The sequence below is a fragment of the Panthera leo genome, chromosome D3, assembly GCF_018350215.1.
Source record: "Panthera leo isolate Ple1 chromosome D3, P.leo_Ple1_pat1.1, whole genome shotgun sequence".
Taxonomy (NCBI): domain Eukaryota; kingdom Metazoa; phylum Chordata; class Mammalia; order Carnivora; family Felidae; genus Panthera; species Panthera leo.
In genome coordinates this window covers 40989218-41003345 of record NC_056690.1, presented here as the reverse complement: position 1 = coordinate 41003345, position 14128 = coordinate 40989218, and the positions used below count along the sequence as shown (strand labels likewise).

At 40.1% G+C, this 14128-nt stretch overlaps 1 protein-coding gene across 10 annotated transcripts in view; it reads right to left on the bottom strand.

Moving 5' to 3' along the window:
• MYOM1 (myomesin 1) overlaps positions 1 to 14128 on the bottom strand; it is a 168660-nt gene that overhangs the window by 91267 nt on the left and 63265 nt on the right. For all 10 annotated transcript variants that reach the window (XM_042911112.1, XM_042911118.1, XM_042911108.1 and 7 more), the window contains 5 exons: positions 11422 to 11514; positions 9171 to 9259; positions 8999 to 9061; positions 5130 to 5294; positions 2391 to 2552 (listed from right to left, as the gene is read on the bottom strand). In XM_042911112.1, coding sequence (XP_042767046.1) covers positions 2391 to 2552; positions 5130 to 5294; positions 8999 to 9061; positions 9171 to 9259; positions 11422 to 11514 — 572 coding nt within the window. The remainder of the gene's footprint in view (positions 1 to 2390; positions 2553 to 5129; positions 5295 to 8998; positions 9062 to 9170; positions 9260 to 11421; positions 11515 to 14128) is intronic.

The window sequence follows — 14128 nt, the reverse complement described above, 5'->3', positions numbered from 1 at the left end:
GTGGATACATGATGCCTAGCTTCCCTCACAGTGAAATGTGTGCCTATGGCTAAGTGTTTACCATGCAGAAGGGATGTGTGCAACTCTGCATCTCCCCCTCCACTTCCTTTCCCTTCCCATAGTCTGGGATGGGAACATGGGATAACACCACGGGGGCAGTGGAACACCAATGGAGACAGGACCTGGGACTGAACCATACCTCTACTTCTGAGTTGACAGACATACAAGAGAAATTAACCTTTTCGTATCATTTCAGCAGCTTAGCCTATACCCTAATTGAAATCCTGGGTTAGGCTTCCGAAGACCTGTATCCTATGTCCACTGCTGCTTTTAACTAACTGTGAGTCTACTGGTAAATCACTTTGTTTTTATGAACCTCAGTTTCTGCATCTTAAAATTAAAGGGGTGGACCAGAATGGGAATCCAAACTTTTTTGTGCCATAGACTCCTTTGGCAGACTGGCAAAGAAAGTCTAGAAGCCTCTTTTCAGAATATTGCTTTCAAATGCATAAAATAAAAGACATGAGATTACCAAAGAAACTAAATATATTGAAATATAATTCTTAAAAAAAATTTTATGTTTATTTATTTTTGAGAGACAGAGAGAGACAGAGCATGAGCAGGGGAGGGGCAGAGTGAGAAGGAGACACAGACTCTGAAGCCACGCTCCAGGCTCTGAGCTGTCAGCACAAAGCCTGATGTGGGGCTCAAACTAATGAGCCGTGAGATCATGACCTGAGCTGAAGCAGGATGCTTAACCAACTGACCACCCAGACACCCCAAAATACAATTCTAATCATAGATCTTTTGGGAGTCTGTGGATCCCACTTAAGGACACCTGACCTCTAAAGTTCCATCTTGATCAAAATTCCTGTGAGTTTATGATTCTATTTAGTGCATGAGAGATTTTTTTAAAAATATAGTAAGTCTCCTGTATTGTTTATATTTTAATTTTCTGTATATTATGATGTTTTGACACCTTAAAAGCCTTTCTGACTGGGGAGATGCTGCCCCTCCCAGGGCTAGCCAATTCTTGGATAGAATGGGCTCAGCCAGTTTAATATGCAAACTGACCCATCCAGAGCCACACATTCTCTATCTGGTCTGTGCACCCCAGGAAGCAATATTCCCCTGCCTTAATCATCCCAGGGCCTGGTAGCAGGCCAGTGCGGACCACGCCTATAGTTTAGAGTCTACCCAAATTATTCAAACTAGCCAATCCTAAACTGTTTATCCTGCCCTGCCTTGCCTTGCCTTTCCCACAGAAACTCCAATAAAAGCCATGGCCTAAGCTCTCCCCTCCTTCCTACCCCTTCTTCTTCCTGGCCAACCAATGCTGATTTTCCCCCATGTGGCCCTGTGTGGTGTGCAGTACCTCCTGTCTCTAGGATCTGTGGGTGCAATAAACTTTGTTTTCTGGATCCTCTCCTGTGTCTCCTCTTGTGGCCACACCTGACTAACCATCACAGAAGAGAACACAGAACACTGCTCCTGTAACCTGGAACTGTCAATGGTCTTCCAAATGCACTGGGATCTTGGGGCACCTGGTGGCTCAGTTGGTTAAACCAAATGCACTGGGATCCCATACAAATCACATTCCCACTTGTATACAGCCAATCCATTTAAAACACAGCTGAAGAATTAAAGACTCCTAAAATCACAATTCTAGTTTGCCTTCAAGATTAAATTGTAGGGGCGCCTGGGTGGCTCAGTCTTTGGCGTCTTTGGCTCAGGTCATGATCTCCTGATTTTTGTGGGTTCAAGCCCCATGTCAGGCTCTGTGCTGACAGCTCAGAGCCTGGAGCCTGCTTCGGATTCTGTGTCTCCCCCCTCTCTCTCTGCCCTTCCCCCACTCATGCTCTGTCTCTCATTGTCTCAAAAATAAATAAACATTAAAAAATTTTTGTTAAAGATTAAATTGTAGCAACTTGTTTCCTAGTTCATTAAAGCTGAAAGTATAAAGAAGGGGGCTGGAGTGAAATGATAAATTTGCTCTCTGAAATAGATATTAAAGAGTAAGTCCCCAAGTAGCACATCCCTCTTTTGTTGCAGCTCCCATAAACTGAAACGGCTTTTTAGATCATTAGGATGGATTATCTCCAATGGAACACCTATAGAGACCTGCACTGGTAGCTCACTGAAGCTGAAGAAAGTAATGACATCAGAGATATTAACACAGTCTGGGAACAAGTTACCTTGGGGTTGGTGCCTGAGGGTTAACCTTTTTCTACTAGGTCTAATTTCACTGGAAGTTAATAATCTTATGCCATGCATACTGGAAGAATTTTCAAATGGCTCTTTCTTCATTACAAAAAAACATGTTTGGATAGATTGATTTGGTCTCAGTGTTTTAAACATGCTTGGGTGTTCTGCTTTTTGCTAGGTCTTACCGCGAACAAAGACATAAGCACTATATTGTTCATAATATTCTCCCATTCGCACACGGATCGTGTAGAGGCCTTCATCTTCTTTGTTGAGATGAGAAAACGTCAGCGTTGCTCTATCTCCACTCCAGTGTGTTTGTACCCATTTTGATGGAGAAACAGGTGCTCCTAGAAATTTTTTTAAAAGAAAATTAAGTGATTTTTTTCCTCCATTGCTCCCTTCTTTTTCTCTCCTTCATTCTCTTCCACCTTCTCTCTCTCTCTCTCTCTCTCTCTCTCTCTGCCTCTTCTATATTGCAAGAGATCTGACAATTAGTAGAAGTCTCTAGGGCTTTGGGCCATTCTGCCATGCTAATATTGGTGAAAATACTAGATCAGAAGCGAGGGGACCAGGGCCAGATACATAATCTGCAGGGTCCAGTGCAAAATGAAATTACAATCCCCCTGTCTAAAACGCAGAGAAAACAGGGACCTGGGTAGCTTAGTTGGTTGAATGTCCAACTCTTGATTTCAGCTCAGGTCATGATCCCAGGGTCATGAGATCAAGCCCATGTTGGGGTCCACAATGAACATGGAGCCTGCTTGAAATTCTCTCTCTCCCTCTCTCTCTCTCTCTCTCTCTCCCTCTTCCCCGCTCCCTACTCACATGCTCTCTAAAATAAAAAAAAAGCAGAGAAAAAAATACAGTTAGAGGTACTAAAATATAAGGTTTTTTTTTCTCTAAAACAACTTTATTGCATATAAAATATAATTGGGGTAACCCAAAATACAAAAAATAATATTTTTATGCCATAATTTTATACACAAAAATATTTATCAATGTAATATCTTGATTGATAATAAGATATTTCTGGCTTGCTTTTCTACAAATTCAGTTATTAGGTCATCAGATATATACTTTTAGCAACTTTATTTATCTATTTGTTTTTAAATATTTTATAAATGTTTATTTTATTTTTGAGAGAAAGAGAGAGAGAAATAGAGACAGACCACGAATGGAGGAGGGGCAGAGAGAGAGGGAGACACAGAATCCAAAGCAGTCTCCAGACTCTGAGCTGTCAGCACAGAGCCCAATGCAGGGCTCGAACCCACAAACAGTGAGATCATGACCTGAGCCGAAGTCAGATGCTTAACCGACTGAGCCACCCAGGCAGTGTTATTTTAAATCAATATACTTGAAAGCAACATCAGTCACTCTTGGCAAATGCAAGATCACAAATGAGCTGATAAGTTTTAATTTTGAGAAGGATCTTTCTGCTGATGCAACTATTATTGCAGCTATTCAGATATTACATAGTTATATATAGCTATATTCTTATAAAGTTAACATTGGGTTAACTTTCTGATAAATTATTTCAAAATATAAATTTTAGTACTCTAGAACTATTGATTCTTAAGGAACAAAATTTCTAAAAGAATTTGATTCTTGGGGTGTCTGGGTGGCTCAGTCGGTTAAGTGTCCAACTCTTGATCTCAGCTCAGGTCACGTTCTCATGGTTCGTGAGATCGAGCCCCGTGTTGGCTCTGCATTAACAGCACAGAGCTTGGTTGGGATTCTCTCTCCCTGTCTCTCTGCCCGTTCCCTGCTTGCACTCTCTCTTTCTCTCAAAATAAAGAAATAAACTTTGAAAAAATATTTTATTCTTCATATAAATCAGTTTCACATAAGTCTGAATTTAATTTTAAATGTAAATTTACATAATTACATCTTAATAGTTTCTCTAACATGTGCTGTAACTTGTAGAGGTTATACAAGAGACGGAAAATGATTTGTACATAAATCAAATGTCTACTTATGCATTCTATCACTGCATCTTCAATTACAAGGAAAATTAATTTTAAAATTATCTTCCTTGTTAATAATTGCTTCATCCAAAGTTTCATATGAAAATAGTGTTCTTTTTCATTGAATGTGACAATCTTTAAATTTAATTTATATTTCTAAGCCTCTGAATATTTGCCATGCAGTGTTATAATAGTTTTCAAAACCAGAGATTCTAAACTGAAGATCTCCAACAACTGTTTTTTATGCTTAAGTGCGATGTCTATATACATGCTTTTATTTTGTAATTTTACTGACAAAGTTCACTGCCTAGTTGCTGATAGTTCCTGTCCTGATGCTAGCCTAGTAAATTAGTATTTGTGCAGATCCCATAGAAGCGAGCTCTGGGGAAGAAAGGGCAGCCTGGCAATCTCCCACTGTAGTTTCCCATGCTGCCCCCACATGGAGTCCCTCCTCTTCTCTAGGGCCATGTTCACTGTTAATACTGCTGTTGCCATTACTGGCTTCGGTCTGGACCCAGATGCTCCATAATGCCCTAGATGCCTGTCTGCACAACTGAAGTTCAGGCCAACTGCTTGGTGACTACGCTGCTTGCTGCCCACCACGCCCAAGGGTCAATAGTCATGCTCCATAGTTCAACTGAACTGCAATGGACTTCCCTTTATTTTACCAACTAAAATTAACTTAGAAAACGAATATATAACTAATTTACAAAAATACATTTTTCATAATCTTTTCCACGTTACTTGGTGATAAGAAATCATAATCTCCACAAATATAAAAGTTCTGCTACTTTGATACATGTATGAATTTTTTTCAACATCCAATAGGTTATGCCTCCTAATGTCCAGATTCTGCCAGCTCTGATAAACAGGTCTGCAGTCTTATGGACACTCATGCTCTGGTGCCAAGCCTTATTCTGTGAATAAGAATCTAAGTGAGAATTCATCACAGAGTCTCACCATTTCTGTACCACTGGATCTCTGGCTGGAAATGCTTAATTTCAGGAGTGATAACTACACGGCAGCCTAGACTCATCGTCTCGCCCTCTCTCCCAAAAGACACATCAAACTTGTCATCAAAGTGGATCTCAAACTTGGACGCATAACCATAAGGGGTCACAGCAACTGGGTACGACAAAAACAAACATTGGTTAACTTGTTTTTTTCTCATCAGAGAGACGCAAGCATTTTAACAAGCAGTTACAACAAACAGTGATCAAATGGTTTATTTGGGCAAAATATTAAGTCTTATGAAGAAGTACAAAGCACATTCCCACATATTACTATGTGAAATGGAAATTATAGGTGTGGAAATTCTTGCTTCATTGGTCAGATAAGCTAAATGTTTGTTTTTATTATTGCAATGAATAGAATTTAAAGGATCAAGTTTAATACCTCACATAGCATATAAATTAATACCACATTTAGCTTATACTTAACTACTTAGCACAATATATGTACTTTTTAGATTCCTAGTTCATTTAAAACTGAATTGCTGTACTGTTCAAACAGCCATATCAATTACTCATAAAAATACAGTTTTCCAGCAAGTCACTTCAGTTTAACTATCTGTATAAAAAAAATATTATAAGAAATGTCAAACTGAAAAGTTCACAATAATATGACTTTAAAAATATTTTTCTTAGCAATAACTTATTCATTGATTAAGTAAATTCCTGCATCATAAACCCTCCCAGGTTTTATTTTCTCTTTTCTCAAAAGAAAGGGCTTGGGAAAATAATGACTCTATGGACAGTTACCATGCCAGGCACTTTACATTTGACATGTCGTCTGTTCCTTGCAAAAGCCCCATGGCATAGATATTTTTTTCCTCTCTTTCAGATGAGAATGCAGAAGTTCACAAAAATAACATACAGCTAATGTCCAGGTTTCGGAAGTATTATGTGTGAAATTGAAATTCAAACTCTAAAATTTCTCTCCGATTTCATCTCTTCCTAAAACGTCTTAGAATTAATTTGAAAATGCAAGCGAAAATGTATCGAGTTCAACTTGTGCCAAGTAGTGTTCCAAATGTTAAATAGCTATTACCTCAAACCTCATAATAGCTCAATCAGGTAAGTGCTATTATCATCACTCTGTCTTATAGATGAGGAAACAGAAGCATAGGGAGGCCGAGTAACTGCCCATGTTCACCCTGCAGAGCCAAGATTTACACGGGAGGGCTGTTAGAACCTCTGCTCTCAAGCAAGACATGATATTGCCTTGAATTTGTGTGTTCCCAGGCAACCCCTAACCAATAGTGAAACAACTTCCCTTTGAAGCACAGGTTACATCTGCCCCACTTGTATATGATGGTATCCCACTGAGATCAAAAAGTGAAACAACTCAATCAGACCTTACTGTCTGGAGAGCCAGGCTGGCTCCAAAGCTGCCTTAGGAGTAGAGATAACAGTTACAAAGAAAGCTGGGATTAGGTCAGGGTTTGGCAAATCTGTGAGCCAGATCTGGACAGTCTCCTGTTTGCACCACTAGAAAAATAAATTTCAATTGTTTAAATGATCAAGATAAAATCAAAAGAAGAATATTTTGTGATGTGTGAAAAGTTACAGGGAATTCAAATTTCAATGTTCATAAGTAAGGTTTTAATTGGAAGGCAGCCATGCTCATTTATTATTTACCTACTGTCTATGGCTACTTTGTGTTACAAAGGTAGAGTTGAGTCGTTGTGACAAAGACCATATATGACCCACAAAGCCTAAAGTATTTACAACCCTAAAGTATTTACAATTTACAAATTACAGGTAGTTCACAACTCATAATTATAGGAGTCCTTCACAGAAAATACTGACTCCTGTTTTAGAATATGACTTAGGGGGCACCTGGGTAGCTCAGTCAGTTAAGCGTCTGACTTTGGCTCAGGTCATGATCTCAACAGTTTGTGAGTTCGAGCCCCATGTTGGGGTCTAGGCTGACAGCTGGGAGCCTAGAGCCTGATTTGGATTCTGTGCTGTGTCTCCCTGTCTCTCTGCTTTCCCCCACTTGCTCTCTCTCTCTCTCTCTCTCTCAAAAATAAATAAATATTTTGAAAAAATTTAAAAAAAATAAGAGTATGGCTTAGAATAGAGAGACCAATTTACAAGTCCCTATTCTACCACTCTATGTGGTGTTTTCTCATTATTTAACCTATCAAAAACTGTTTCCTCATAGGCACAGCACAGATAAAAGACACCTATTTTATAAGCTTTGGGAGAGCATTACATGATTATTGCATATAACAAAATATCTTAGTATGCTGTCTGGTACAACTGATCAATATATGTTAACTACTAAAACAGAACCAAGGGCAGGGAGCTTTATCTATGATATTTACCAGCATATTCCAAGCAACTACACCAGTACCTAGCACATAACAGATTCTCAATAAATATTAGTTGAATAAATGAATAAAATCCCTCTGTTTTCTCTGTTGGAAACAACTGCACTTAATTCAGGGGCCGGTCAGATTAAAAAGTTAGAGAGGTAGGTTGAGCTGGGCTTTTCAACCCTGGCTTGGTGGAGAAGAGAGAAACAGGAGAAATATGGATGATGATATGGCAGTGGGAATGAGCAGGATACATTTAGAGGACCGTGAAATAAATGATTAATAAACCAGCCTTAGGGACAATGGGAGATAAGTCATAGTTCCAGAATTTCCAACTATTCTATCTCAATACAAACGAAATGATAGAAGAAAAACATGATTGGGGATGTGCTCCTCCCTCACTCCCACCCATCATCCCCTCCCAGCCACCCATGGGATTTGTACCAATGATTAAAACTTGGAATATTAAAATTAGGAGCCATTCCATGAATTTGATGGAACAGGTGATCTATAGACATCAAACTGAGCAGGTGAAAAACTGACCCATGAGAAAGTATCTTCATCAACCCATGAGAAAGTATCTTCATCAAGCATTTTCAAAACTACCATTTACATTTTAACATTCAGAAAATAAGTTCAGGCGTGACTACCTTTTTCAGTCTGACCATTGTAAGCACTGAATTATTGAACAACCATAAGGATTTTGCTTTTATTGTTTCCTATGAAAAGAAGTTCTGATATAGACAAAATGATTGGAGTTCACAAATAACCACAGATCAGAATATTTTTAATAGTTTGTTATTATAGCACATTTAGACATCATGTATTTTGATTTGTACTTCATAAATGAATGTATTTATTTATTCATTCATTATCAAACACCTACGCTGTGTCAGGTGCTGGGGTTAGAGATAAAAGTTTCAGCTTTGCCTTTAAGTGGCTTAGAGGCCAGTGGGAGAAAGAGACATATAACAGTTAACAGCATCCAATGTGATGGATGCTCTGATGGTCTCACCAAGGACACCTAACCTTGACTGGGTAGAGGTGGGGTAGCAGTGGGAGTCACACATAGATGTCTCCAGGAGTGATGCTGACCTGGATGCCCTGATACAGTACATATGTGTGTGTGTGCACGTGTGTGTGTGTGTGTGTGTGTGTGTGTGCATGTGGGCATGTGTGCGTGTGTGTGTGTGTGTGTGTGTGTGTGTGGTTAAATCACTCTGCCCAGGTTTGTGTAATGATCTTCTTCAGTTTAACACAGAAAGACTTAAAAACATTTGCCATTTTTAGCCCATCATATCTGGGCTTTTATAAAACCAGAACAAAGCAATTATATCCAGAAAGAGAATAGTAACCAAAGAATCTAAAAAATAAGAAAAGAGTGCTATCATATACGTACTAACATATGTTATAATAATCCTATGCTTTTATTTCAGCATTATAGAATGGCTTATTATGCTGGATTTTAAATAGAGATGACACTTAGCAAATATATTTTTATACTTACAGCTGAGGGGCAGGGTGGAAACCCCAGCATGGAAGCGGGTCTCATCAAACTCTCCCTTATATCCTAGAAAAGAAAGCAGAAATACATATGAACTGCTTCTTGATTTATTTTTAGCAATGAGAGTTAATTTTTAAAAAATGCATTTTGAATAAAACAAGCCCAGCAAACCCACTCTTTACGACAACCGAAGCATATGCTGAAAGCTCTCCTTTAACATTCATCGCTGAAGCCCGGTACTGGGCAGTGTCTTCAAAATTACATCTGAAAGGACAGAAGGAAGTGAGTGACCATTGCAACAATGCTGTTCTATCAAAGGTATCTTTGCTGACATCACACACTGCAAATCACTGGCTAACAACGTGGCTCCTGGGGACTCTTCTTCTTTTTAACTGTTTATTTATTTTGAGAGAGAGAGCACAAGCAGGGGGAGGAGCAGAGAGAGAGGAGAGAGAAAGAATCCCAGGCAGGCTCCATGGTCAGCACAGAGCCCAATGTGGGGCTCGATCTCATAATCGTGAGATCATGACCTGAGCTGAAATCAACAGTTGGACGTTTAACCAACTGAGCCACCCAGGCGCCCTGGCTGTTGGGGACTCTTGATGAAGCTACTAACTCCAATCTAGCTCCCTGTGGGATTTTATATAATGCAAGATATCTACTGCAGTTTGAGGCCAGCTGCACAGAATGGGAGGAGGACACCTATAGTCCACTGTGACCCTAGCCCAGGTTCATTTAAAATGTCCAAAAAAGGGGCGCCTGGGTGGCTCAGTCGGTTAAGCGGCCGACTTCAGCTCAGGTCATGATCTCTCGGTCCGTGAGTTCGAGCCCCGCGTCGGGCTCTGTGCTGACAGCTCAGAGCCTGGAGCCTGTTTCAGATTCTGTGTCTCCCTCTCTCTGACCCTCCCCTGTTCATGCTCTGTCTCTCCCTGTCTCAAAAATAAATAAAACGTAAAAAAAAAATTTTTTTTAAATGTCCAAAAAAAATGTCAGCAAAGTGTTAAGCGCATAAATTACAGCACAAACAGTGTTACAATTAACTGGTCTAAAACTGTGTCAGGAACAGAAAATGTCTAGCCATGTACTTTTGTAGTAGTAACTACGCAGAGCACCCTGGGGGGACAGTCTTCCTGCTGGCATCCCTCAGGGTGAGTTTCAGTCTGGGGGGAACAGAGAGGGAAAGACACAGCCGCTCTCCTTGAGCCACAAACCAGATCTGGCTCTGTCTAATGGTTGGGTCTGTGTTCTAGCTCCAAAGTACAAATATGCTATTTCTGTCTCAACTCTACCAAGGTTCAGGTCGCACTTGGAGATTCAGCCCATAGTACAACACAAGCAGTGCTATTTGGAAGTTCCTGTAAGTTATAATACAGAAACTGGGATGTGTTTAATAATAAAATAAAAGAAAGAATGATCTCACAGAGATGAATAAGCTAAGATTTCAAAGCAGGTCTTTTTGTGTCTTGTCATAACCAGTGTCTGAGTTCCTCGTTGACTTTCTGGGTTTAGCGTCATTTGTAAAAACCTATTTCTTGTTGAAATTTTATAGACACCAGCACAACCCCAGGAAGGTCAATATGGTTGCCTTTCTCATAACTACTGAATTATAAAGCAACCACAGAGCTCACTGCAGCCTCAGTAGAACCACCAAGTGGCAGAATTGAAGTGACTCTGGTTGGAGGTCGACGCTCGGCAAATGTCACAGGGCCCCAGAGTCCTGCTTGAAACCCTGTATCCCATGTGGCAGCTGTTCTGATCTGAGGAGAAGACTACAAACTCTCTTGAGATCACAATGATGTAAATTTTACTTTGACGTCTCAGCATGTCACAGTTTCATGTGAACTGCAAATAGTGGGAGTTTTAGCTTTTTCATTCACATGACTAAGCTTGGATTTCAAAACCATATTAGGAGATATGATAAACCTTTGAGGATTTAGAAATTTTGATGTGGGTTCTGCTTTCAATTCTGCTTTGCATTTTGCTTTAAAAACACTCCGGTGTCCAGTCCTGCCTCCCTCTGCAGGCTGACAGGGTGGGCAGATAATTTCCCACACTTTCTGGTGGGAAGCTTACTTTCACTGCCACCCACCGCAATCTCCATGGCCTCTGCCGACTAAAGGCAAAAAAGGATGATGATGATGATGATGATGATGATGATGATGGAAGGATAACTAAATATAAGTGCCTACTTATGTAACTTATTTTCTTACTAATGTCTAGAAAAACTCTCCAGTATATAAAATGATAAATTAAAAGACAGAAGTTAATTTTATTCTCATCATCTTTTACTAAATTCAAATCTAAGATCACTTTGTGATCCTGTTGCACTGGGAAGAAAGGGGGAGAGTGGTTGTTAACTGGAGTGGTGAGATGACTCCCCAGGCAATTGTCGAACAACACACATATGGACCCAGATGTCCTCTTACGCATTGATCTCCAGAGTATGCATTCCATATCGACTCTCAATAATGTACTTTCCAGGGTTTGCGTGGACATTTATTGGCACCTGGTTTTTATACCTGTGAGACAAGAGAACAAGGTGAAATAAGTAGAAATGTAAATAGCTTTATGATTAAAAGCACACCCACACAATCCTTGTTCTTCAAGGGACACCTATAAACATGACACTGAGATTAGCAGCAGTAACTGTTCAATAAATACAAATCTATGGCAGATTAAATAAAATGCACTATAAATCCAGTAAAACTTCTCGATGAGCGTCCTTTCCTCTCTTCCATCATAAAAATTACATTTAAGAAGTTGACCATGCATAACAATGTGGTTGAGTCTCACATACATAATGTTGAGTGAAAATAACCAGACACAAAAGAGTATAAAATGATTGCTTTTATATAAAGTACAAAACCAGAAGAGACCAAATTAATGCTATTAGAAGTGAAGAGAGTGACTTCCCGGGGGGGGGGGGGGGGGGGACAGCAGACATGAAGGAGGCATTTAGGTGCTGATAATGTTTGGTTTCTTGTGTTTGAGTACTGGTTACATGGGTGTGTGCAGTCTACAAAAATTCACCAAAGCTCTACATTTACATGTAATATGCACTTTTTGTGTATGTATATTATACTTCAATAAAAGACTGAAAGAAAAACTTGTCCATTGTTGACAGGATAGAAAGGAAGGCTTTATGTTGGGAGTTTTATCATTGGCTGTCTGTAGGATGAAAGTAAAACATTCTTCCTACTAAGATTCTTCCATGTTGTTAAAAACAATGCCATTGTATTGAAAGCTCATTATATTTAAGCGTTTTGTTCTGTTAAAGGCAAGCATGGCTCTCGGCTTGGAAGAACTTAAATATCAATCACGAAAGAAAAAGTCTGACAAATAAAAGCTGAAAGATTCCCTTTTTCTGACTGTCCCATTCCTGGCTAAGCCTGTCAGCCCTCAGAGGGTAGGGCTACACGGAGGGGCCCTTCCTCAGACACTGTCCCCCAAGGCTGGAGTCGCACCTTGATTCTTCACCACCTCCTCATGCCCTCAATAGCCAATGGCTATGGTGCCAGACCAGGCTTTTTTGCTTAAGGCATTTTCTGTTGAGAGCTAGATTTCACTTGCTTCCCTTTCCAACACCCCACTTCACGTGCCCAGATAATGTAAATAACACTAATAACCACAACTCAGAGCATTTACTGTGAGCCAAGGCAAGAGTCTAAGTGCTTTACATATAGGTTAGAAAATTCAATCCTCACAACTGCATGAGATAGTACTATTGGTAACATCATTTTCCAGATGAAAAAAACCAAGGCCAGGAGAAGTTAAGTAACTTCTCCCAAGTTAAGTAACTTGTCCCAGTTCACACAGCTACATAGCAGAGCTGGGATTTGAACCCAAGCAGTCTGACTTGTGACAACATATGATGCTTCCATTGTCCAACTGTTCTCTATTTAGCTGCATTTTATTTCTTCAGACTTCTGGAAATGGTGATAATGAGGTTTGGGAGCAGGGAAAGTGGTGGAAAGGGAGAGAAAGAAAGGAAATAATTTTCAGTCAGTTCCTTCCTCTCCCCAGCTCACACACTCACACACGCACATGTGCACACACATGCCCTATGTCCCTAAAACATGCTCATTTTCTATACTTTAAACAACGTGTCAGGGAACCTGGGTGGCTCAGTCAGTTAAGCGTCGACTCTTGGTTTGAGTTCAGGTCATGATCTCATGATTTCTGAGTGTGAGCACCACGTCAGGCTCTGTGCTGATAGTGTAGATCCTACTTAGTATTCTCTCTCTCTCCCTCTCTCTGACTCTCCCTCACTCTTGTTTTCTCTCTCTCTCTCTCTCTCTCTCTCTAGTAAAATAAATAAATATACTTAAAAAAAATGTGTCTTTCTCCTCCACCTAGCAAAATCCCAACTCATCCTTCAAGGTTCAGATCAAATACCATTTCTTCAATAAACTCCTCCTTGAAATCCCACACAAGGGGCGCCTGGGTGGCTCAGTCAGTTGAGCATTCACCTTTGGCTCAGGTCATGATCTTGCGGTGCATGAGTTCCAGCCCTGCATTGGGCTCTGTGGTGACAGCTCAGAGCCTGGAGCCTGCTTCAGACTCTGTGTCTCCCTCTCTCTCTCTGCCCCTCCCCCACTTACATTCTGTCTGTCTGTCTCTCAAAATCAATAAACTCCCCCCATTAAGAAAAATTGAAATCCCACATGATATTAATTGTTCCTGCCTCTCTACATCAGTGTTACTTGGTTCAAGCTGCAAGATACAACATTTATCAGATTCTGGTTGGATATGTGTGTCTTCTACTGAGCTGTCATTGTCTTGGTGACGGGGATTGTGTCTGATCCACATTTACTTCTATTCCCACTCTCCAGGAAGTATGAATCATGGGCAAATATTAGGTACTCACTGTTCGTTAAATTGGATTGAACAGAATTATTGTGGAACAACAGATTAACTGTGGCTTCATAATTCGTGGCTGAAGGAACAGAGTTCTGACAAATGCATACTTCAAACTTCATGATATGACTAATTTTTTTTAATTTTTTTAATGTTTATTCATTTTTTGATAGAGACAGAGCATGAGTGGGGGAGGGGTAGCGAGAGAGGGAGACACAGAATCTGAAGCAGGTTCCAGGCTCTGAGCTGTCAGCACAGAGTCCGACGCAGGACTCG